The sequence below is a fragment of the Falco naumanni genome, chromosome 6, assembly GCF_017639655.2.
Source record: "Falco naumanni isolate bFalNau1 chromosome 6, bFalNau1.pat, whole genome shotgun sequence".
Taxonomy (NCBI): domain Eukaryota; kingdom Metazoa; phylum Chordata; class Aves; order Falconiformes; family Falconidae; genus Falco; species Falco naumanni.
The window spans coordinates 82684258-82710404 of NC_054059.1; the positions used below are offsets into that span (position 1 = coordinate 82684258).

General features: G+C 49.1%; 1 protein-coding gene across 3 annotated transcripts; it reads right to left on the bottom strand.

Moving 5' to 3' along the window:
* Nucleotides 1–287: 287 nt before the first annotated feature.
* Nucleotides 288–7243, bottom strand: XKR5 (XK related 5). Of its 3 annotated transcripts, XM_040598823.1 has the most exons (7): nt 7075–7228; nt 6168–6351; nt 5884–6065; nt 4964–5173; nt 4676–4845; nt 4130–4241; nt 288–2776 (listed from the first exon to the last, which is right to left on the bottom strand). In XM_040598823.1, exons 1-7 carry the CDS (start codon nt 7130–7132, stop codon nt 1737–1739), a joined length of 1956 nt encoding a protein of 651 aa, XP_040454757.1. In that variant the 5' UTR covers nt 7133–7228; the 3' UTR covers nt 288–1736. The 3 variants fall into 3 exon arrangements, with proteins under 3 accessions (XP_040454757.1, XP_040454759.1, XP_040454758.1); XM_040598825.1 differs by lacking the exon at nt 6168–6351 and having other exon boundaries at nt 7075–7243; XM_040598824.1 differs by lacking the exons at nt 5884–6065; nt 7075–7228 and having other exon boundaries at nt 6066–6284.
* Nucleotides 7244–26147: the final 18904 nt, after the last annotated feature.

The window sequence follows — 26147 nt, forward strand, 5'->3', positions numbered from 1 at the left end:
CAGAAAGGGAAAAAACAGCTTGATGGGGGTGGGTGGGTAGAATCAGAATGGGTAGCAAATCTAAGATGGGAAAATGGAGTTGCAGAGGAGAGGGGATGTCACATCCAGCCAGCAAGCTGTGCAGCGGTTCGCTTGCAAAGCAGCAGGAGAGCAAGGTCCAACATCCCCTACAGCAAGGTCCAGATGACATCCACACACTGACGGGCACCCCCAACACGAGATACAGACATGACAAAGGCCAGTTTGTTTTTTAAAGCATCATTATATATTATCCAAGGTAGAAAACCAAACCAGATAAAAATTTCCATAATGCCACAGCAGCTCTGCTGCCTTCTGTGTGATTCACATAGTGAGGAAGACTCCGGAAAAGCCACTGCAACTGCTTCCTCCCTGCAGAGCGCAGCCACAGCACGGCAGCGCTGAGGTCTGAACAGAGACATGGAGCTTCCCCTGCACTCCAAATCCAGCACCAACTGGGTTTTCAGTGCCCGGATCAGCTTGAAGAAACCTCTGCCTGAGTCAATCCTGAGCAGTGAATGCTATGTGGGAGCTTTTTTTTTAATACTTTCTCACATGCCTGTCCTTCCTGCTGCCTTTCCTGCCCTGTGGCACCACCAAAGTCCTGCCCACAGCGGGACAACAGCTGAAGGACATGGCCAGATGTGCACCAGTTGGTGCTCAGGAGGTTCCTGGCAAACCCAGCTCACCAGCCCTCAATCAACAAGTCAAGCCACGTCCTGGGCACAAACCCATGTCCAGCCAGCCTGGCTGGAAGCATTAGCTAGTTCTGAGACCAAAGTATCGAAGCTTTTAGCTCCCGGTACAAATAAACCCTGCCTGCGATGGGGATTTTATGGTGGCAGGAGCATGTAGATCTGCTTTGAGATTTGGCTTGAGGCTACATTCAGGAGGGAGCATCCACCCAGATCTCGATTATCTGCAGCTGGGTGGAAGGGGGCAAGGAAGAGGCTTGGGCAGAAAAGGTCACTTGAGGAAGCAGGGCAGTGGGCAAGCATGCAAGACATGGCTTTTGTCTGCAATTCAGGGTCCTGAGGTTGTGGTCTGCAGTATGAAGAGGATCTACGATCCTATGTGGCCCCAGAAAATGGTGCTGGTAAAGCTCTCAAGATGAACATCAAGGGGCAAAAACAAATGAAGCACAGCTAAGCCTTATTTTAGGACTTATTCTGCCCAGAAGGAAGCGCATCTGAGAGTAAAACTCACTATTTTTCTGGTTTAGGCACTTGTTTGTCCTGAGAAGTCTCCTGCTTTGGCGAGCATTGCAGCTCCTGGAGGCAGCTGCCAGAGCTCCATGCTGGGACAGGCCAGCAGCTTGCACAGGCACTTATTAGTGGACATGCTTCAAGACATGGTCACAAACACATCAAAGGCAGCATGTTTCAGCTGCCTAGCAGGACTGTTACATAATTAAGTTTAATGAATACCAGAATCTGGACTCTTAAGGCTTTTTAAGACCTCTGAAGCTCTCCAAAATTGCAAGTAGAAGATGCACTGGGAAGGAAGGCGATGTCCTAGTGATGGAGGACCACCTGTGCCTGGTGGCAGGGGCACCACAGGGACAGTCTTCATGGCCAGCATTAACACCCCACCACCTCCTACCGTACCTATTGACAAGGCAGTCACCCCAGTGCTGACCCAAGGTGACAGTGCAGCAAATTACAGGGTCACTCCAGCAACCCAGACAGGTCTGTCCCCTCTCCCAGCTTCCCCAGTCCTCACTGTGGGCACCCAGGGTCAGCCTTGGGGGTGGAGGTGAAGCAAGGTGGCCTCAGCTTGCTCCTCACAACAGTCCCAGGCGTGCCACAAGAGTGGGTGTCCCAAATGTGATGCCACCCCATGAGGGCACCCTCTGACCCTGCAGGCTCCAAGCTCTCTCTGGGGACACTTGCCACCCCACAGCCACCTGTGCCACCAAGGGACGAGCTGCTCTGCAAATGCTTGTGGGCACATGCACCCAGGATTGGGCTGATGCTTGCCATCTCAAGGGATAAATGCCCTCCTCCTCCACCTCCTTCCAGGCAGTCTGGGGGAGGCTGGGCTTCGCTGTCCCTTTGCATCAGGGCCATGCACGTAGCTGTAGCTGTCGCCGTGTGGGGCGAAGCAACGCCTCCTGCGCTTGCGCTGAAATACATAGAGGACGCCTCGGCCGGATCCGAGGAGAAGCTGCTGGGAAAGGATATGGCTGGGGGAAAAACAGGCTCCTGCCCCGCTCCATCCTCCTGTGCCATTCTTGCAGCACTGGCGCTGGCTTTGCTGCCCACTTCATTCCCTGCCACTTTCAATTTCTCATCAGTCAGACCAGATTCAACACTCCGAGGACTGATTTCCCTTGTGGGAAGGGAAAGGTTTGCCCCAAGCTCAACACTGGTGGGTTTCCGCATCATCCATCCTCCAGTGTAAGCCTCTTCCACGCCACCGTCTCCAAAAGCTGTGACGATCACAGACATATCTCCTGTCTTCAAGGCCAGCTTTACCAGCAGCCAGTGGTGGTGGTTTGTCCAGCTGTCCTCCAAACACCCTCTGAATTGCAGGAGCAACGAGCTGTTCCCATTTTTAAGATCTGCTGTGGCCCCTTCCACTGGCAAGGACTCTCCATCTCCCGAAATTCCTGAACTCTGCTCAGCTTGGGAGTCATCTCCAGCAACCTCATCATCACTGGCAGCTGCAGCACTGCAGGTTGTCTCCAGGAAGCCCTGCCAGATTTCTGTGGACTTGGGATGGAGCAGGCTGTAATAAACCACCAGGGCTGCGGCACCTGAAAAAGAGCAGAAAGGTGTCAAGGGACGAGTCCCAGCAGCGTTTCAGTGAGGTGTGGGGGAGAGACCAGACCTCGCTGCCACCTCGAGATCAACAGGCCCTTTGCAGAGACGCTGCTGTTGCCCGAGCAGCACACCTCTGAAGCATTGCTAGGGATGCAAGAGTCCCACTCAAACAGCTTTCAGCAAAGAGAGTGCTGAGGACCCTGTCAAGACCGAATTTCATCTGGATTGATTTGCAGACTGATAGGTGCACAGCGAGACAGGCGCTGAGCACAGCAGGCAGGGCGCAGGCAAGAAGGAGGTGTGTGCTGCAGGAGTCCTTCCCATCTCGCAGCATCCCCATCCTCTAGCCATTAAATGAGACACCCGCAGGTTTATAGGACTACTTCTATCCCAAACTCATTCAAGGCCAGAGGAATTACTCCTTTTCCAGCCCAAACGTGCCCTTTTCTTGACCACGGCTGGTCTGTGTGCAGCTGGTCTGGGGAGATGCACAAAGCCCAGCATGTCGGTGTTACAGCTTCCCTCTGCCCCCATCCCACTGGGAAAACATGAGCCTGGTGGGGACCTCACCCAGCAAACAACAACTCACATCCTTGCCTAGTGCCAGTTTTGCAAACAGAAGTGCCAATGGGCTGTTTCCAAGCATCATACAACTTCTCTCCTACTGCAGCTGAGCTGTGCATTAAAGCTTTAGGGAATTAAATGCACCAGCTGGTCACAGCTGCTGCCTGCTTTATGGGCACAGAGTAAGGGTATGGGCAAGGTATGGAGTACCTTCTCCATCACATACCAAAAAATACTCCACATGGCCACAGAAAGCATCACCGTCTATAAAAGCAGCCCTGCTCTTTGAAGAACAGGGTGAAAGAAAGCTTCTTTAGTTCTGTGTGGTCCCACACCAGCATATTTCCAAAACGTACCCAGTGATGGCTTGTCAGTCACAAGCCACCTTCATAAATCACCAGGATATGCTCAAATGAAAATGCTTCCCTGCAGCCATCGATCCCCTGTGTTACACCACTGTCCGCGCTGATCACCAAGCACCAAGACCCCAGAAAGCATGGATGCACTTCAAAATCGCGGATGTTGTATTTGGCAGCGGTACCTGAGCCATTTGGTGACATCTCAGATCATTTCTGCAAGCCTTCCATTCAGAGATGGGCTTTTAAGAAATGGTGAAGAAATGAAACTCAAGCTGGATTTACATATTATCACATACACTCTGATGCTGAAGTTGGAAGAAATAAAGCAAATAGCCTGATGCAACTAAAAATAACCGATGGTGCTCATTTACTCAAGCTACTCCGGAAACATGTAATCCAGGCTCTGAAACCAGCAGATCTTACCTATCACAGACCCTGACAGGACAGCCCCAGTCACATACAGGCTGCTCCTCAGCTCTGCCTGCAGGAACCGGGTGGCCAGCAGCAGCAGGAGGGTGTTTTCCATCAGCATTATCTGCAGAGCAGAGGGAAGAGAGTTGTCACTTTTATCCTTCTGATGGCTTCAGACGTGCTTCCGATGACAGAAAACACCCAGTTTCTACATTTTGCTGATTTATTTTGCACCTAGCTTAGCGCTTAAAACATAAGGATTGCTGAAGTGAACTTTCTGCAAGGGCTCAACTTTCTTTTACCATGAAAAATAACTCTTGGCAGAGCAGCACAGCCACTCTGGTATTATGAAGACATTGTACGACCACTGCTTAGAAATCAGAGCCAGTGCAGAAGATGCATCCATCCAACTTGGTGACCACGTGACTTTGTCTGGACACAGCAAATGCTGGACTTTTTTCAAGTGGTGATGTGAGAGATGAGAAAGCAGAGTCTGAAGCTATTGCTTCTCCCCAGCAGCTGCATCCATGTAGAATATCGAATATCCTGGATACTTACTGCATAAAATACAGCCACCCTGTGCTTGGAGGGACCGGGCCGGACATTAAGGTAGCAGAAGATGTACACCGCTCCCACCAGGCAATTGAACAGCCTCCAGCGGCAGGGCTGGGCTATGATGTCTGTCTGCTGGGCCACCAGCCAGAAGGACATGAGCAACCAGTGGATACCTGTAAGTGAAGGGACTGAGGGCAAAGCTGTTCCTGGGGAAGGCTGCAAAGTGCTCCCAGTATCAGGAACAACTCTGGGGCTGATAGCAGGATGGGACATAGGGAAGATGGGTCTTACCTGCCACAGCAAAAACCCAGAAGGAATACAGCCTGGCAAAGAGCACCAGGGCCAGGACCCTGGTCCCCAGCATCCCCGTCCTCCAGAGCAGTAGGAAAAGGATGGCTGCAGCCGGTGGGCAGAGGTGGCCAGGTTTCAGCAGGCAAGTGAAGTGGCTGTAGGAGACCAAAGCCCAAGCGAGGGAGAGCAGCGACAGCCCTGCACTGACACCTGCAGGGGGACAGGGCAGTCAAGTGCTCTGAAGGACGCCCGACTGCATTGTAGGACCATATCTGTGTTAAGGAGGTGCTGGTAGCATGGCACTCCGATACCAGCCGGGCATGCCACTGTCCTGCCAAGTGGACTATTTCAACCAATTCCTGCTAAATCTGCCTGCTTAAATCCTCTGACCGCTCTCTCCCATGGGCAGAGCTCCTCAGCGGCAGGGCAGGTCCATCTCTGGTCACTGCGATCAGACCAGAGACTGACTGACTCAAGCGTGACCTTCCGCATGCCATGACTCCACACCCCAGAGCCTCCCCTTACACACCTGAAAGTTCAGCTTTTCTAGAAAACAAGCCCCAAACCCCTAAATGCTCAGCACTGCACTCTGGTTAGGGCTGGACCATCAACAGGAACATTCTGTTGGGTTCAAACCCAGCCAAGGCACTGTCTTGCCGTGCGGATCCCCGCTACAGAGGACCAACTGTACCAGCTGGGAGAAGCCACAGGTAGCTCTGGGACTCCTTTGGATTCAGTCACAGCAGATCTTTAAGCCACATTTGTCCCTGCTGCTTTGCACTGGGGCTTCCCAGACCCTCTGCAGTGTGCTCCTTCATCCAGAGCCTGCCCTCTGCCCTGCCAGGTGGGCACACACGTCCCCCACCCAAACTCATCACCCCTCTGCAATTCAGAGCATCCTCCTGGGATTCCCCGCTTACCAGGGATGAAGCCCGCTGCGTCGACCGTCACGATGATGTAGGCCTGAAGCAGGAGGTGAGGCAGGGTCTGCAGCAGGGCTTCCAGGAGCCGCAGCACACACACATCCCCGTGCTGCGTCAGCACCTCCCCAGCACAGGCACTGCCACCCGCCTTTGCCACCATCCGCAAAACATCCCAGTACCTGCAAGAGTCACGGTGATGGAATGTCCACCCTGGTTTTGGCAGGTTTTGGACTGCATCCGGGTTGGATGGGGCTGGATGGACCATGGGGAGCATCTCTCACCGCTTCCAAAGGCCCAGCTGCAGGAGGTGGAGCACCAGGAGCCAGCGGCCGGGTGGGTGGCCATCCGCCCTGAACCAGAGGATGCTGAGGAGCTGAGCCGCGTAGCCAGGCACCATGCAGGCGACGGTCAGCCTGAACCAGCCCAGCTTCCCATGGACAAGGTAGTGGATGATGGTGCAGAGCCCTAGAGAGCAGCAGAGAGGCACCGCTGAGGGATGCCACTGCCACAGAGGGAAAGGGGCTACCCACAGCCCGCCCCAAATTCATCCCCCAGCCGCCAAGGGGGTTCGCAGCCCTTTTCAGCCCTTCTCCCTGTCTTATCTCCAGCTGCCAGCTCCCGGTGGCTTGTCAGCTATGGCACAGCCATGGCCACCGAGGGCCCGGCCCAAAGAAGGGCTCTGATAAAAAGAGCTGTGACAAGGGCTCCAAAATAATAACAAGAAAAAAAAAGGGGGAAAAAAGGAAAAAAAAGAAGGAAAAGGTAAAAAAAAAAAAAAAGAAAAAAAAAAGAAAAAAGGAAAAAAGGGGAAAAAGGAAAAAAGGGAAAAAAGCAAAAAAAAGGGGAAAAAGGGAAAAAAGGAAAAAAAGGAAAAAAGGAAAAAAAAGGAAAGAAAAAAAAAAGGAAAAAAAAATCAATAAGAAGAAAATGGCTGGGGTGTGCATGGATGCAGAAAGCCCGCGCCCGGGCGCTGCCGCCCACGAGTCCAAAACTGCGCACCTTCAGCTCCGCGGGGGCGCAGCGCCGGCCACCCTTCCCTCTCCGAGGGCGACCCAGGACCCCGAGGTGGCCGCAGGGGGGGGCTGCCAGCTGCCCCCGCGCCGCACCCCCGCTCCGCCTGTGCGCAGCCCCGCGCAGCGCCTCCCCCCCCCCCCCCCCCCCCCCCGCGCATCCTGCGCGCTCGCTCACGCGCTCCGCGCTCCGCCGCCAGCAGCGCCAAGCAGAGCCCCGGGAAGGCCCCGCGCATCCTGCGCGCCCTTTGCGCGGCGGCACCGGCACCACGCCGGGGGAGGAGGAGGAGGAGGAGGAGGAGGAGGAGGAGGGAGGCAGGAGGAGGAGGAGGGTGGGGAGGAGGAAGGAGCCGCCGAGCCGGTCCCTCCCCGCCCGCCCCCGTACAGCCCCACCGGGCACCTCCCGCGCTGCCCCCGCCCCCGCCGCGCCGCCTTCCCGCCGGGCAGCGTTACGTCACGTTGCTTGCGTCACGCGGGCTCCTCGGGGTCTTGCGGCGACAGAGGCCGGCTGTGGTGGCAGGGCCCGAGACCCCTGGGGTTATTATGCATTTGCACACAAGCCCCTCCCAGTCTCCCCCAAGTTATTGTCTGCTTGCGCAAGCCCACCACGACATCCCCCAGGCTGCTGTGCCCTCGCACAAGCCTGTCGCGATGTCCCTGGGTTCCTGTGCACTCGCACAAGCCCACCCTGATGTCCTTCAGGCTGTTGTGCACTTGCACAAGCACACCCCGACATCCCCCAGGCTGTTTTGTGCTTGCACAAGCCTGTCCTGATGTCCCTGAGCTCTTGTGCACACGCAGAAGCCCACCCCGATGTCCCCCAGGCTGTTGTGCGCTTGCGCAAGCCCACCCCGATGCCCCCCTTGTGCGATGCCCAAGCAAGTGCATCTGCCGTGGGGGTAAGCGCTAGGTGGCAGCCAGGACATGATGTGCACGGAGCCATAAATTAATTCGGTTGGGTTTTCCCCCCACCCAAGAGATGAAACCTTTGTGCAATGTGATCCCAGCCGCTGGTGGCTGCAGGTGCCCTGTGTGCAGAGACCTGTCCTAGCTGCTTTTTTCCCCATCTCCAGCCCCGCAGACTTCATCCCCTGAGAAGCACGTGCTTCTTAGAAAATAAATCCTCAGCAAGTCACTACAGGAAAGGCCACAAAGGTGTTTTTAATGATGTCCAAGTATCACCTGAAGTTTTGCCATTGCTTTGGCAAATCCGTGCAGGAAGCTCCTAATGCTTTACACATCAGCTGGGCTGTCGGGATGCACGTGTGTTTGGGGGCTTTCATGCATTTACTGTGGTTTTTTCACATTTTAGAGAGTTTCTTGGCAAACCTGGGAACAAAGCCTGGACTCTGATGCTTAACAGGAGCAACATTTCTCATCCATTCAGCTGATTCCCGAAGCAGGGACATTTTGAAATACAAAAGCTCAGTTTCCAAGGTTCTCTACAGGTCCCCTGTACACTGCCTGTCCCTGCCATGCTCTGTAACACCCCTCTGATATTTGCATATGAATGATGAACGAAATAGCCTGTGTGCGCTCAGGACTGTGTATGTGCTGCTGGCTGGGAAGCCAAACCGCTTGGGGATGTCATGGCCTGATTGTCCCTCCTTCAGGGAGCAGCACCAAGGTCTCTGCTCAGTCTCCAACACTGTTTTTTACCAAGCATGTAAGGACTTTGCATCTTTGCAGTCTCGACTCCAGAGTCTGGATTTGGTGGCCAGTGGGTTAAAATGTCACGGGTGGAAGGGATAGCCTGCTTTTCCTCTTGTCCCACTGCCACGTCCGTATTCAGCCAAGTGTTTCATTAACTAACCACATTGAGTGTTGGGCCCAGCTCCAGCAAAGCATTTGAATAAAGTCAGAGGTGTAAATATGGCTCTGGAGCCAAGCGAAGCTCAGTCTTGGTTGTCTCCAAGCCTTGTCCTCCAGGCTTTATGTTGTAAAAAATACCACGGCTGCCAAATGGCCCATCCCTAGAAATCCCAGCTTTTGCCTGCAAAGCACAACCAAGCCTCCAATGGGCACCAAAGCCTCTCTCAAAGCTGAGGGCAGGCTGTTGAAGAAACACCGTTGTTTGCAAACCCAGCGGTGAGGAAGTTGCAAGGGTTCATGCAGGTGCAATGTGGTGTGACCCTTCTTGTCACCCACAGAAGATGTGTGAACCTCACCATCTTGTCCCCCCTGCCCTCCATCATCATCATTCCCAGGAAGGAGCCACACTAAGGTGCCTCTTAAAGTGACTGATGACAAAATCGGTCCCTTCTCCTGCCCAAAGGCTTTGCTCCAAGCCAGGAATAAACTCCCATGCCACAGGACACGTGCCATTGCACCCCGAGGCAATGTCAAGCAGAGAAGAAAGCCAGAAAGCCTTCCAGAAGATATTCCCAGGGCTCGCCACTCTCCCCAGTCTCACTGCCAGCTCCCAGTTGCTCTGGCTGCCCTCCAGCCGCCGATTTGGCTGTGCTTTTTTCTGCTGCATTTCAGTGCCTGGGAGCCTCTCTTCTTAAAAAACTCCTCAGGTCTCCAACAAAGCTACACCCAGAGGATGGTGAAGTCACCTCTCCAGATTTTATTTAGCAAGCTTAGCAAATGAAGGTCCTCCAGCTCCTCCTTAGACAACCTTCAAGCGATTTTTTTGAGGGTCCCTGCTGCGTTGTCAGGGCTTGTGAGGGCTCTTTCTGAAATCTGTGCAGGCTTTTCCTGCTTGCTCCCTAGCCCTGGATGTGGAGATAAAAGCAAAGGCTTTGTTCACTGCCTGGGTGCCAGGCTGCAGAGTGATTATGCCTTAAAATGTAGCGAGGAAGCCACTAGCACTAAATCTGGCTCTCTGAGCTCACCTGTCTGCAATGAGGGGCTGCCCAAAGCCTCCCACAGCTTAAGTATTGGGGAAGAGACCTCCTCAGATGTGTGTGGAGGGAGTAAACAGCTCGGTGGAGTGAGACCTGGCTGCAAGGGTGCTTTGCTGTATGTAGGTGTGTTCCAGGGCAGAACTTGAGTGGATGAGCAATTGTATATAACTGGTACTTACGTATGTAAGGGGGGATCTCTCTTTCTCACTGACCTGGGGTCTGCCTCTTCATACGCTACACTGCACGTTCTCGTATTGTAACTCCCTCTTGAAGTGGAAGCACAAGTGGTTGCAGAGACCTGTTAGCTGTGCTGCTGGAGCTGCACACAGAGAGGTTTAATGTCTTGGTGGGGCTGATTCTGGATTCAGTCTCTGCGTGGCTTTGGGCAACCCTTTTTGGGGGTCTAAAATGGGAACAAATATTCCTTTCTGTGCAAAATCTGGGTTTCTGGAGGCCAAGATACATCTTAATGAGATCTGAATGTGCAAACACCCTGAAGTGAACTGGGACGTGCACATGGTGGTTGCTGTGGCTGAGTAGTTGCTGAAATATCCACCTGTCTGTGCCACTCATGGAAGAGATGGTGCTTTGGATCAGGGTATGGAAGCCAGCAGGTGTTAGTGTTATGGGAGTAGTTCCTTTTGGGGTGGGGACATGTCATGATATCTATCCACACAAGAGTTTGTCATTGGAGGTTACAATGTGCATCCTTTAAATATATTGTTTGGATCCAAATGCAATTGCTAAATCCCTGGAGATCGCATTCATGAAAGCCTTATTACAGGTTAATTCCTCCCTCTTGCAGTGTCTCTTGGTCTCAGCAGCTTTGTGGTGGAGATTCAGCCATGAACATGCTCTTGCTGCTGATGATTCTTCTTCTCCCCACAGTGTCCCAGGCTGGTACAGGTAAGTGTAACTACAACCAGTGGACATTTTTGTACTTAGGAAACAGGGATCGATTCTGTAAATGAAGAATGAACTTGTGATAACGTATGCAGCTGATGTGATACTTGGCATTGAACCTGCCTGCCTAAGACTACACATTGCACCATGCCCCCTTATAATCATCTCAAGAAAAGATCTTTTATCTTCCACCTTTCCGATCCTGTATTCTCAGAAGATGCTGTCCTGGCTGTCATCTGTCCAGCTTCTCGGAGGACATCTGGTTGATTGAGACCTATCCTGGAGGGGAAGTCTGGTCAGCTCTCATTTGACCTCTATCATCATACAGCAAGGGCTGGAAAGTGAAGCCTTCGGGGATGTTCTGCTGCTGTCTTGCAGGCTCTGCAAAATATCTCAGCCTTTCAGTATTGAAGCAAACTGTGCTCTTTTCCTCTCCTTTAACATATTTGCTGTGTACTAAGACATGTGATTTGCAGGCTTTGAGTTGTGTAAATATCTAATAAAGCATGAACACAAAGCACTTTAAACACTTAATTCGTGAGGAGTGTTTTGATCCCTCTGGTTTCTGAGGTGTAGGGTCTAGGTCCTATGGATCTAACATCCAGCCGCATCTCATCAGCGGGTATCCCAAAACCTAGGAAAGGTTTTCTAGGTCATCTCCTACACAAGTCCAAGCCAAGAGGAGCTTTTGATTAACTCCACAGGCAGGGGAGCTGAGATTTGTTCCACTCAGGAAGATGGCTTAAAATAAAATCTCATCAGACACCTATGCTGCTTTTGGTGTAGCAGCTTCTCCAGGTACAGCTAGCCATGCAAATGCACTGCAGCTGATATTACTGCCACTGACAAAGAAAAAAAAATCATTAATAATAACCAAACTCTCCAAACCTAAAGCTTCTATTCCAGTCTTAGTCAGTCTTTCCACCCAGTGATTTGGAAGTCCTTTGTACTCCTGAACGGGGGCTTGCACCACCCATCAGTAGTAGGCAGCCAAACAGAAGGTACCTCCTGTTATAATTAAGCCAGGCTCTTCCACCCAGGATTAATTTAAGCCCTTTTAGTTCAGGAAGAAGAAATAATAATAGCAAAAATCAAGTATTCGGTGGTATGCCAAAAAGTTGCAGTGACTCCATATCATGGGGCTGGCTTTCAGGAATAATAAGTGAGACTGCTCAGTGGTTATATAATGGTTGCAAATTATGGGAGAAAAAAGTGCTTTACAGAGTATGTAAGAATTGCTGCTCACCTTGCGCTGATGAAGAAACTTAGGCACAGAATGGGGAACTGTCAGCAAGGTCATTGCCTCCTGGTCACCCACAGCCAGGAGGAGGAGAAAGATCTTGGGAGCTGTGCTCTGACATCCTGATTTGTTTAACCCATTTGAAAATAAATGCAGACATCATTAAAAAATTGCATGCAAAATCCTTCTTAGCTGTGACCAGCAACTGGGGACAATAGATCCTTTGGTGCAGAGCATGATTGCCGGCCACCACATCCCAGAAATCTGAACAGCCATGTCACGGGTGGCATGGGGCAGGCATGGAAAAATCTCTTCTTCACAGAAGTCAGAAAGATTCACTCCATGGGAAAGATGGAGAAGGTAATAGTCAGGGATATACTGAGCTGGAAATGCCTTCATCGTCTGAAGGGGGCTGACAATCTGAGGCTCAGTGAAGCCCAACAAGACTGGGGAGCTGGACAACTCATGCTTTACTCATTCAGTGGGCAGGAACAATGAGGAGCATCAAACCCACCTGCACAACGACATGACCTGGTTAGTACTGCCCCTGTGGATAGGAGAGGAGGCAGTGAAGGCCAGAGGAGCCCTGGCTTGCCTACAGATGATATCACAGGGACCCAGCTGGCCCCCACGTGTTGAGCCACATGCGTGCACTTGTTTCAACCTGTGTTTTGCTACGCACTCTAGCTGCAAATATTTCACAACACCTTAGAGGTTTTAAGCAATAGTCCCTCCCTGGTGGAGCCAGAGTGTGAGTCACATCTTTTGGAGATCATTCCCCCACTTGAGATGATGCAGCAGAGCAGTTGTGAGGGGGAGCTGTGGATGATGTTAGGAGGTGCAGAGATCAAATTTTTGTTGCAATAAAAGGGTGATTTTTAGAACCCAGCACCCGCAAGAAGAGTTGCCTTCCTGGATTGCAAAGGACCTAATTCAAAAATTGTGAGAGCTGCTTGGTAGAAGTGACCACAGTACAATTAGACTTAACTGTGTTGTGGGACCAAATACATTGAACATGTGAATATCTAATCTCAAACAAGCAAAAATGAGGAAAGAAAAGCAACAAAATGAGCAGTCCAGAGCAGCAAGAAGCCTGCAGGTGTCCTGAAAGCTGTTAAAAAGGCTGTGCTGGAAACCTCAGTAAAATATTTGCTTTGACTGGGAGAGAAAACAAAGAGATCTAAGAAAAATGTCTGCAGGGCATAAAGGGCAAGTCAAGGGAGGCTCTGGCAGGGAAGAGCTCAGTGGTGAACAAACAGCTGACAGGGGAGAACAGCAACTCCCATAAAATGTGGCAGGTCAGATTCAAGTAGGAAAGAGGGCTAAAAAGGAAAGTGAAGATCCCTTTGTACCCAAACTGATAGTAGAAATGTCTGTAAATGCATGGAAAGCAGGAAGCCATTGGGGGACTGCTTGATGAGAAAGGAGTAGGAGGATACGTAGGGGTGGTATGCTGTAGCTCAGTACACTCTTCTGCACGTGGCAAGGTAGTAAAGGCTATGATGAAAATAGCATTGCTGAGCATGGGCTGTGACTTTCTAGACGTTGCTGGCACAGGACAACACCAGCAGGCCCAAAAAAGGGTTAGACAAGTGGAGAGCAGGTGCTTCATGGAGGGCAGGTCCTTAAATGGGGATCGAAAGGGTGGCAAGGATGTTCCCTGCAACATCTGTAATTTTGCAGTTACAGATGCTGGGGAAAAATGAGAGGACTGGCCCATAGACAGCACCCAGGCTCACATGCTCTCCCTGAACTGCAGGGAAGGCATGGAAAGAGAAGGCAAAAAGAAGCAAAGAGAAGGCATGGAAAGGAGTTGCAAAGAAGGAAAAACAGCAGCCAGAGACAGGCAAGGGAGGGTACTCAGTGTCTAGAGCCAGGTCAGCAGAAATATGCTGCCAACTGTGGTGTTTAATTGCAAGCAATGAATCTGCAAACCGTTTTTCTGCTCAGTTATGAGCTGTGAATGGGAATGTGCAACCCCTGGAAGAGCCTGTGGTCTGGCCTGCTTGATGGCAGTGCCCATGCAAAGGTGACAGAGGGGACTTCAGCTTTCTCATGAAGAAACCTCGGAAACACCTAGGCCAGATTGCTCACACATCCCTCGGCTTTTATGAGTTGGGTGCCCATGGAGGCAAGCCTCCATGGGCTTTGGCTTTTGTTAGGAGGCTGAAACCCCTTCTGCACTCAATTCATTAACTATTTAATTAATTCAATTGCTCTCTGGACCACCTCTCACTGGATGGCTTTGCATTGCAGACTCGTTACTCCAAGTAAGTCCCTGTTTTGTCAATACCTGAGTGTTGACAGACCCCACAGTCGCAAGACCTAAGATACTGCTTCATGCTTTTGGAGGTGCAGAATCTGCAGCAAGGCCAAGGCAGGAAGCAAAGAAAGCTTTGACCACAACTTAGGTTACCCTCGAGGCCTATAAAAACCTCTGCATTTGGAGAGAAATCAAGGTAAAATCGCAAACGTAACCAGAGCAATGTCTTCTACAGTTTAAGACAGTATTCTGCTCCTCACTGTGCAGAGAGGTGTAAATCAGAAGAAACTCTGCTGAAAGCATTGCACCAACTTCTGACATTGTGATGATCAGAATCCGTCCATGGCTGAGCAAAAGGAAGTGACGCTGATCTTCTAGCCTTCCTCTTCTTAATAGCCCATTGCCAAAATGCCCCTGGGTCTGAGCCTGCTGGGCACCAGCAGCTCCAGGCAGGAGACTTTCCCCACTTTTCTGCCTGAGAGGCACACTGGAAAATCTGCCCCAGTCTTGCTGAGGCAGAGCTTGCTTTCTCCTCGACTCTGGCAATATCACAGAGGGCCAGGAGGCTGTGCTGTAAGGCAGCAGGGATGGACTTTTCATCTCCTATAAGGGAAGACTGCACAGCCTATATACCTGCCTCTCAACTGGTGGCCAACCTCCACCTATGGGCATCACAGAACCTGGAAAGTACGTTTGCACCACCACATCAGACACACACTTTGGGGTCCCACAAGGCACCTAAAACCTGCCTTTTCTATCTTTTGTCCCTCTGTGCCTCAGCCTGGGAACACCACCTTCCTCAAGGACAGATGATAAGCAGCTTTACCTGACCCCTCAGATTAACTGAGGAAAGCTGGCATATGTGACTTTGCGGGGCTTTTCCAGGCACATGGCATTGGGATCATCCAACACATGACATCCCTTGGGCCTAGTCCTGGAAATATGGAAGGTGGCAACTCTTCGTCCAATATCTCCTTGAGAACTTGCACCACCTGTAGCAGAAGCTACAGAAGAATAAATGCAAACTCCTTCCCATGTCTGACAACTTCACCCAGCATCGATTTCTTGTTCCAGCTGAGCAGGGCTCAAACCAGAGAGGGAAGTACCAGGGAAACTGGCACGCAGGAAAATGAAAAAGAAGATTTAAAGCATCACATCATTGACGTGGTTAAAGTAATAATCTCCATAAATAGATGTGACTTAAAATGTCTGACGAATGGTTCAGGTAATTAGAACTGAAAATGTTTTGGTGCAAAAGTTAAAAAAAAACCAGCCAACCTCACCTTTTCCTTTTTTCTTTTTTAATAAGAATTCTTAGATTTCTGGTTTACTTTCTCACTTTTTTCCTACCATTCCCTACTGCAGATCATTTCCATGTTCTTTATCAAAATAAAGAGAACTGTCCAAATTTTCCCTTCCAATAGCAGAAATGATGTAATATTAATGGCAGATCATTAGTCCTCTTTCTGAACTTCCAAAAATGTACTGACTTCCTTTTAATGCAGTGGTTTTTAACCTAATTCCAGCTGATGATTCTTTTTCTTTTTGACATATTTTTCACTTTGTAAGGAACAGAGGGAGGCAGTGCTTCCCTGCTAGAGGGCTGTGGGCATTTCAGGAGAAATCAATGCTGAGATTTATTTGATAAATGAAATAACTGGCTAGTTCATTAACAACACTCATATACACATAATTGTCCTCATCAAAATCTGAAGCACATTGCTGCAGAAGGCAAAATTAATACCTAGAATGAGAAATCATTATGTATCCCTCAAACAACTGGTTGACATGATACTAAAATCTACCTTTTTTTCTCTCTCTTTTCTTTTCAAGTTACAAGAGCAAAGGCAAACTTAAGTCCAACACCTTTCTATAATTCAGCCATGGGCTCTACGATTCTATGAAAATAACCCCGGTACACCTGTGCCAGTGAATCAAACAGGGCAGGACATGGGCACTGGAGCACAAACCTTTCTACTGTGCAATTCTCAGAGCTGCCCCCTGCACAAGCTCAGCTCTTGTGCTCTCCCTGAGATTTCCAGATGCAGTCTAAAAGCCAGCCGAGATCAGGGACCATCCCCAGCAGGCAATTTAGGCGAAGCCAATATGTGCTGGAGGCTGAGTTTAATAGTATGGGCATGGCCAGACTCTGCTTTTTGGCCTGGAGATAAACCTGGTGCAGGTTAGCTGCCTTGCAGGGATGGAACCGTCAAGTAGCAACTACTTCTGTGCTGAAAGAGCAGTGAAATTGCACAACCACCACTGGTGCCACTCGTGCTGGCCATGAACCTACCCGAACTGTGCAGTTGCAATATAGCTTCAGGTTTATGATTTTCTTCCATGCCACAGGGACCAAAAGTTATGAACGAGGGGCAAGCCTTTGAAAGATACCTGCTCTGTGGACATCTGCCGGGTAAATCCTACCAGACTCCACTATGTACAATTTCCCTGAGGGATCCCATCACACAACATCAGCTTCCAAATGAGCTGTACAGAATGACCATCCAGGGGCACGTCAGCCTGTATAGCTGTTCTTATAGCGCTGGAGAGTGCCAAGCAGATGATACGTGGCACAGAAATCTTGAGCGAGCTCCTGTGGCCAAACGCATTGCACAAATGGAGGTGGCCCAGGGTGGTTTGCATGCAGCTCTACATTTTCCGAGGCGATGCTGCAATATTTTGAAAGGGATGCCTTGGTTCCTCATAGGAGGACAGTAAAGGAGAGGGTTCATTGGACCTCCCTGATGTTCCCCAAAGACGTGGGGACTGTCTAATTGGCCACCAGAAGGCTGCAGAGATCAAATATCCTTCTCCACCCTCCAGAAACAGCACAAAGTCAAGCTCTGCTCCTTCATCTTAATGAACGTAGGTGGCCAACACTGATCCAAGGACTGTTCCAACCTAGAACCATCTCTTACCTGGTAATTACCAAAACCTTCTCATTATTCAGCCTCTCTTAAAAAGTTCTGTCTTTCTTAAATGGCTGGAGACTTTTTATCTTTCATGTATAGCTGCATTTCATTGTTATAGCCTTAATTGTGCCATTACTCCAGTCTATCAAGAGTCAATTCTGGAGATTTCAAGTATCAATAAGGGGCAAAAGTTTTTGTTGGCTGCAGGAAGATAGCTGAGGGGAAATGCAAACACCCAGAAATTTATCCTAGAAATCATGTAATTCTTCAGGTGAAGGAAAAACAACAGCCTTTAATCAAGAACAGGGAGAAGCTGAATTTTAACTTAACGGTGAAGGAACTTCTGCATTTTTTTTTAATTAGAAAAGCTTGAGAACATGCATAGGGTTGTTTTGTATAAATACAGCAAAAAAAAAAATTCTTTCTGCATTAACAGCTTTAACTTCCATAAGGAAAATCAAATTTATTGCAATGTATTGCAAAGTGTCAAGAAATCTAGGATAGATACCTGGTTAATTAATACATTCATTAAAAGGGGATTTAAAATTTCTGCATGGAAGTTTCTTCCTGTGCAACAATCCTATATATGCTCCAGGGAACCCTTAAGACAACAGACATTATTATAAGGAAAGCGTTCAGTACCTTTACTAGATAATGCTTGGTCTTGAAGAACATTTCTGTGTGTCGGTTCTTAGCCCACTGTGATTGGGAGGGACAGCCCTCTTACTAATGTCTTGGTCTCCTTTCTCTGTAGTGACGGGAGTCCCCAGTCCGCCCTTGCCATGAAAATCCTTTCCATTCTCTTTGCTCTCCTCTTAGTGGTATGCCGTGGAGCTGCAGGTAAGGTGTAAATGAAGGAGATACTGGTGTCTTACAGAGGTCTTCCACCCCCTTTGGGAAGTGACCAAGCTGCCTCCTACAAAAGATCTTCACACACATTGTCAAAACTTGCTGGCAGATTACAGATGATATGTGAAATTAGGAGGCAAACGCTCCAACCATCAATTCAGCACCTTTGCTGCTCTTTTGAGTAGCAAAGTCCAAGTTGAAAGCACTAGGGACAACCCCAAAATTACTACTCAGTGCCAGAATTTTCCCCATTAAAGCTTGCAGACTCTTATACTTAAATCACCTTGTCTCTGGGTCACCCTACAACAATCATAATCAAATATTCTTAAGCCACACAGGAAAAAATAGTCATCTCATCCCATGCTCTGCAAATATCCTTTGCTTCAGGGCCTTGTATGCGGTGTGGGGAGGCAGAAGATTGTGAGTTAAGATTGAAATGCTACTGGTAGGTTCTGCTCGGTGGAGGAGCCTGTGCAGCCATCAGTGGTGGTGTAAGGCTGCACCTGCTGAGGGGATGCAGAGGCACCTGGAACCCAAACCCCACCTTATTGTCCACAAAAAGGGACTATTGTTTAAACACCACCCCTGAAAATGGCAGAATTACAGTGCAGGGCACTGTGTGCATGAACAAGTGCCAGTGGAGGCTTGGGGTCGATCTCAGTGGGAACAGGATGGAAAGTGCCCTCGCGGGGGGTAAGGATGGGAAAAGACTGTGACGGATTGCAGAAGACCAGGAATATGGGAGGTGTGTCATATATGCTTGCCTGATATTATTCTTACCTGGGTCTCTGCTTATGGCAGTTCTCATAGGCAGGACACTAAGCAAAGTGTTCCTTAGGTCTGTTTTATCTCCTTATTTAACACACAGGTACACACAGTGGATGTTTGGGCTGTTTTCAGTAGGACCCATCTTCTGGGTATACAAAAGCAAGGAATTTATCTAGAAGAAAGTGTTTCTGAGAGCTGAAACTGCTGACAATCATCTCTGCAGTGTCCCCCCGAAAGATAGTGTGGGACCAGGAGTGTTTTATTCAGTCTTCCCAGCACTTCTTTACTGCTGCCTGGGATTTTCTGGGTACTGCTGTGTGTACATGCACCACACCACTCGTGCTGTGAATCCAACACACCAGGGATGCGCTGGATCTACTGTACACACATAATATTCACAGTCCGTTTGCTGCAACAAGATCTCCAATTTCTTGTTATGCTGGACTTAGTGTGATTGCACGGATGAGCTGTGAATTAACTGGAATTAATTGGTTCATGTGCAATCAGGTGCATCCAGAAGGCACCAGCCTGCCAGGCTACATCTCTATCAATCAACCAAACAGGGCCAGGAAACTTGCTGCTGAATTGCTAGTCTGCTCCCTAGGGTCATTTTGACCCCTGGCAACTAGCATTTTCATGGATAAAGCCTGTTCTGGGAGTAACACAGGCTGTTGGCCATTCCCAAAAGGCAGTTTGAACACGGATATCCAGCCATTCCCAAAAGGCAGTTTGAACATGGATATTCGATTTTAATGGGGAAGAAAGTTTAGCCATGTAGATAAGAGTGATGTGCTTCAGACCCAGAGGGCAATGACTGATGTGTTGTGTTTACTAGCATGGAAGCAGTTGTTTTGCATGCATTTTATAGTTTATCCGTGTACGGGGACCATCTATATGGACTGCTAGACACCAAGACCTGTTTTGAGACATGGGTGAAATATACAGGGAGGTAAATTAGCCAAATCTATGGAAATCCAGATGCACAGAAATCCTCATCTTTCTGCCCCTAGAAGTGTCAGCCTCCCAGCTGAGCTGGTGCATCTCTCCCTAGTTGTGACCTACAAGACTTTAGGAGCTGGTAAGTGTCCACTCGCTGTTTTCTATTAGGTCTCTGGTGTCCCTGAAATCTGAGTCCCGAAAGGAGTCAGCAGCTTGGAGACACAGTTCTTGCATCTGAAGAAGGGGTTAAAGCATTTGCTGCATTGTTCTGCCCATAACCTCCTCCTCTGAAGGTTGCATTAGGACTCTCATGACTTTGGGCACCCATGTAGCATGGTGTCAGCTCACAGGAATTTAACAAAATGCAAAACCCTGCCAGAAACAGTGTTTCTTGCATTTATTTTTTTTTTTTTTTTTTTTTTTATGGTGCAGGCCTTGCAACACCTCCAAGACCTATTATGCGATGTGGATATCGTGGGACTTTCTGCTACTCTGGGACCTGCCCTCGTGGCAATGCTTACCTGGGGGGATGTCGTTTCGGGCATTCTTGCTGTAGATGGTAAGTTTAGGATTTGATTGAGGCAAAGATGACTTTCCAAATTTTCAGTTAAGTCCTGTGTAGCAGGTTTTTCCCCATCAATGTAAGCCTGAAAACACTGAAATATTCTTTCCTTTGTGTAGGCTGTAGTGTGGCTAATTGCAGAGGATCTCCAGGGATCTGGGGATGACAACTTTTTACATTGTTGGATTCAGGGAACTGTTGTACCAGTCATCAAGGATTTGTCATTCTTCTTTCAATAAAAGCAAGATCTGGGGAGGTTGTATGGCTGCCGTGTGTGGTGTTGTCATTCATTTCTCTAGAAGTCTTATTTACCTTCAGAAATTTGAACAAGAATTCTGAAATCAGGTTAAACCTACAGGGAATGTGTAGTTTACCAAAATACTTTCTGCTTTTGGGTTGCTGATTGAATGAATGTTGGCATGTTTTCCACCCATGCCTGCTAGGAATCCTCGGTTGTGACCAAAGCTGGGGTCAGTCACCATTTCCATAGGGAGCACAAAAGTCTTCTCCAGTGTGATGTTTCACAACAACTCTGATCTGAAAACTATGGGTTCCCACCTCCTGGTCCAGAGCTTTTAGATCTGGGAAAAGCATCCTGTTTCATTATAGGAACTAAGAAGAACACCCTAAGCAGAACAGGAGGTGGCAGGTGAGTATTTTAAAATTTGAAGCCTGGTTTTACCTTTGGTTATTTTGTCTGATGTATATTTGGAGTAATCCTGTAAAACTCGTTATCAACAGCAAATCAGGACATACAAGTTAGACCTAGGACACTGCTTGAGAAAGTTAGACAACATGTACAAAAGGCTAATACCCCTGCTACTTCAATCATTTGTCTTGCAAGAGGTTTCTCCTCTACTACCCTGAACCCTAATAGAAAACACAGAAGGTGCAGGTTGCTGAGTGAGCTCCTGTCTCTGCAGCTGCTCTTGCATGGTCAGGAGCATCCTTGCGCGGACAATCAGCCTTTTGACTAGCACTGGGTGGCTGTGGTCAGTAAATATCCAGGGCAGAGTTCATGCACGTATAGCCAAACTCAGCCTCCAAAGCAGGGCAACCTCAGGCTGTTCCCAACTGTCCTGTGCTTACACTCTCTCCTGAGCCTCCTGAGCTCAGATCGACGAGGCTTAGCACGTGCCAAGGACCTTTCTGAAACATCAGTCTGGATGTAGCTACCCTTGCCCACAAGCAGAGGGAATTTAATAGCAGACATGACCAGGCTAAGCCAGCTGCTCCTGGGGCACATCTTTGGGGGTAAGGGGGATACATGCACCTCTGAAATACAGTGGGAACAGACCCCAGATCTCTCATGGCGTGGGTGAAGGGCAGCACTCATGGATGCCCAGCAAAGGTGGGAGCAGTAATAGTGGGATTTTTAAGGGAAACAAGCAACCCCAGCGCCTGCATGCAAAGGACTGACTCAAAGTCCCGAGCTTGCCACTTTTCTGCAGAGCAGCTGGCCTCCCTTCAAAGCAGATGTTTCTGCAAGTGACTGCCACCAGTGAAACCACAGCCTTGTGAAGGGCAGGAAACTGGGCCAACGGCCACCTCACAGGGACTCTCCTGGATGGAGACCTGAGGAAGTTGCCAAGTGGCACCAAACCAGCAATTTACAGTTTATGTCCTAAGAAGTTTTGCACAATCTGCAGTAGGTGAGCATTTCTTTGACAAACTGGAACAGCGCAAGATGTTTTGCTTGAGGACTGAGGACTTTGCAGAGAGAATTCAGCCCTTGCTATTTTAGATCCAGTGCTGGAGGTGATCCAGTGTCTGTAGCCAGCATCATGCAGAATACTGCATCATCATGCTCACCACCACAAATAGCTGCCCTTGCATTTATTGCTGGGGAATGGCTTCAAGAGACAGCTTAGAGTGAAACACGGGATGAAACCTCACCCTCTAGGATCCATGCTGCGTGCCTCCTCTGTGCTTCTTACCCCAATTCCATCTCCCCAGCTCTCTGGGTATGTTTGAATTCTTCTCACAGCTCTTCCCAGGAGGTAGAGATGCTGCCAAGGATGGAAAGAAAATACTAGATGGATAGCATTGGAACTGGTGGAGTGGGACTGTCCATGCCATGGCCAGATGCAAGGGTATGCAGCAGCTTAAGGTCATTTCAGTTACACATCAAACCCTAGGTAGAACAGCTGGTCATGGAAGATCACAGTGCCCAGGGTGCTCTTCAGCCTAGTTGATGGGGCGACCATGTTGTCCAGCTTATTAAATCCAAAGAAGAGCTTTCAAAGACCTTTAAGAACCCTGGGTTTTTTTTCTTTTTCTTTTTTTTTTTTAAACGACCATATTAAAAGGGCTAAGAATTGTGGCTATTTTCATAAAAGGTCAAGCATTAAAATATTTTGCACCGCTAGGACTCTACTACATCCCCCAATGGCACTGCTGTCACTTTTAGCACTGCTTCTATCTCTCTGCCCGGGTCTGAGAGAGGACATTGTTTCATGGCACACAGGCATGAAGAATAGGAGATCTGCTCACTCCAGTGCCCCAGCGGCCCTCTTTTCCCGTGAAGCTTCACTGGAGAAGACAGACCCTCGCAGCACCTCACTGGAGGCACAGCAGTGCTGGCAGCACTGTCTGGGTCTCTCTTTTCCAGAGTATTTTAGCTCAGTCACAGCTGCTCTGCGTGGACTGATATCCCTCATAGATGTGATGGATGTGGACCAGGGTGTGGAGTTATGAGCACAGACAAGTATCCAGGGAGGGCTTGTGTGTGTATGGGGAAGGACCGGTCTCCATGAATACCTTGGATGCAACTACCCAGGGGTAAGACTGAGATGCCTGGGTGAAATAGAACAAGGTCCAAAAAAAAAAAAAAAAAAAAAAAAAAATTAGTCAGGACGAGTTTGGTACAATGCTCTGGGTGATGTTCTGTTTGTGTTGAGAAAAGAATGTACTTTGAATAAGAAAAGGTTCCACTGAGGATGTTAAAGTAAATAAATGTACCACTGAGGATGTTAAAGTAAAGGAATGTATTCTGAATAATTAGAAAAGATAAGGTGGGCATCTGAAGAAGATAAGGAGACCATAAGTCAGGAAATCACTGAACAAAGAAAACTGAAAGGTCTATTCCACCTAGATCCCACCTATGATGAATGGAATGACTGGGTGTCAAAATCAAATGAATATGTATGTAAAGATGTTGTAACCTCTCATGAAAACTGTATAAATCACCTAACTTTCCACTGAAAACTTTGGAGCTAGTTGATCCGGTGCGAATTGGCTAGCTCCCCAGTGTTGCACAAAATAAATACCTTTGCTGCTTAAAGACAAAATTCATCTCTGAGCAGTTACTCTGTGCCGTTTTGCCATCATGGCCTCAGGAACAAGCTGGTTTAGTGCTGGTTTGCATGAGTCCAAAATATTATGTGAGGTGAGCAACTTTCAGTGTCCTTCTTGTAATCACAGTACGTAGAAATAACATTTGCTTAGAAGTGGGCTATGGAATTAGCAGTTTTCTTGTTTTGTGAGGGATTGACAAACAGATGGAAAGACTATACAGAGAAGCCACTGTCATCTGGAGTAGGTTCATCAGCACATAACATTAGATGACAATGTTCCCTGTACAGGCCATGGCAGAGGAACAGGAATTTTTAAAGTGGGATTTGCAAGGCCTGTTTTGGACATCACCATGAGGATGATGTGACTTGTGCTCTGTCTGCTGTGGAAGAAACAGGTGAAGAGCTCAGCCCAGCTGCTTCATCATTGCAAAAATCTGCATGTGGCCAGTTGAGTCCTGCTCCTGGCATGTATTGACAAGTGCTCTTGTTTCAGCTGTGTCGCCTCCATCCCCTTGCACACAGCAGCAGGTATTGGCAAGCCGCTTTCTTAAGCAGGATAGTACCTTGGCAGAGCAACAGCTGGTAGCCGCCTCCTGGACCCTCCACAGCTCCCAACCTTGTGTCAGTTTAGTCCCTGCAAGAGACATCTGTCTCTCAGCAAACTCCCAGTCAACCTGCTGGGTCAGTCTATGGCTCCTCTGCTTCTTGCAAACAGGCAGTGGCTCTCTTCCCCCATTTATGCAGTGGTTGGATCATACCTGGCATCTTCAGGACCCAGCTGCCAACCTCCACTGCTGAAATCCTCAACCCTTGGTAGCTGGGAGGACCATGAGTACTCTTCCAAACACTGGAAGAGGCAACCCAAAACTCAGGCATACAGCGTAGTCCCCTCCAGACAGGCAAGGACTGTCACTTGTCCTGGTGGCATGCTGAGCCTACAGCTACAGCCAGAAAAAGAGAAAGGGCCTTGGCCCAGTTTTTTTTTTTATGTCTGATGGGCCGTCCTGGCTTCAGAGCTGCAGTAGGCGATAGGCTGGAACCAGCTGCATCTGGTGGTTGGGCTTCTTACAGAGCTTTGTTAAGGCAGCAATTAACTACATCTCTGTACTGTTGCTCTTTAACACATGCTCAGTTTTGGGGTGGTGGAGGAAATAAAAAGCTGTCCTGAGTGCCCTGCTCCTGCCCACCACAGCAGAATAGCGTTGGCTGCCAAGCCATCCCCTCAGAGACAGGTCTGCAAATACTTTGTACAATTGCCCTCACTAGGGAGGGAAATTGAAGCAGGAATGAGCAATGGAATATGATGAGGCATGGGGATAAAAGATATATTCATGTAACCACTCAGCAAATATACATTATGCATGAGTTTGTTTTTTAATATATATACACATATCTAAATATGCTTGATGAATCTGCAACAAGGCCGAAAAAGTATATGAAGATGGCACCATCAATACTTTGAGAACTAATAAAGGGTTACATACAGCAAACGCTTAACACAACAAAGTCACAACGGAAGCTTGTCATTCATGGGATTGCCAGTTGGACGGAGATGTCATTCCACATGGCACCTTCCCAGTTATTTTCAATTGAGAGCAATGATTCACTTGGAGGGAGGAATACAGAGCTCCTTTGTGTTACGAAAGCAGATTGCATGCCAAGGTCTAACGAACAGGGTTGCAGCATGTCCCAAGAAGTGTCCAGCAACCCACAGCACCGACTGGCCCTTACGCAAGGCGAGATGACACAAGACCCTGGGCTGGAGACCTGGGAATCCTTTTCGGAGGTGTCAGAAGAGAAAAGCCATGCTTCTCTTTCTCTAGCAGGCAGAGAAAGAAGTAAAGGACCTTTTGGGCTGGACATTTTGAAGTGTCAGCTATCTGAAAGGACACTTTGCCACGTGGAGAGACCAGCTGACTGGCACCAAACTGCTGCTGCTGCTGCTGCAGGGAGCTGGGAGGCGGCAGGAGGCTCCTACCCCTGGGCTATCGAGCGTGTCCTCCCACTGGTGACTGGTCACATCTCCTCCTGGACAGGCTGTCCCCTCTCCTCCATCTCATCCCTGTGAAGGAGCTACAAGACACGCAGGCAGGGACCCTCCCACTCATCTCTGCCTCCCTTCTTTTCTCCCCAGAGCTGTGACCCTACCAGCAATTCCCAGCCATGCGGATCCTGCCTCTCCTCTGTGCTCTCTTCTTCCTGATGCTCCAGGGAGCAGCAGGTAAGAAATGGGAGTGGGGGGTGGGGGATGGGGAGGGGAGGAGGTGACATGGAGGATTTGTTCTTTGTCAATATTTTGTAGGGAGGATTTATCAGCTGAGGTGTTAAATCACGTGTAGCTTTCCCTGGTAGCTGTGGCATGCTCCTGGGGGTCCTGTACACCCTGTATCTTTCAGGAAAGTCTTTTGTGGCAGGTTCTGCAGCTGGGATTGAAGCCAGGACCTTGTAACAAAGCTCTCCCACTCCAGGGGTGAGGTTTTGCCACCACCTCTGTCCCTCCTGGCCCACACCCTTCCAGACAGCAGCCGTTCTGGAGAGGAAGAAGAGGGAGGAAGGCAGATCCTGCTTTCACCCTTGGCATCCTCCCTTATGCCAGGAGGAAGCCAGTAGACATGATGGAGAGCCTCTCCCAGAAGCTGCTGCGGGATGGTAGTGAGTGTTTGTTATCCA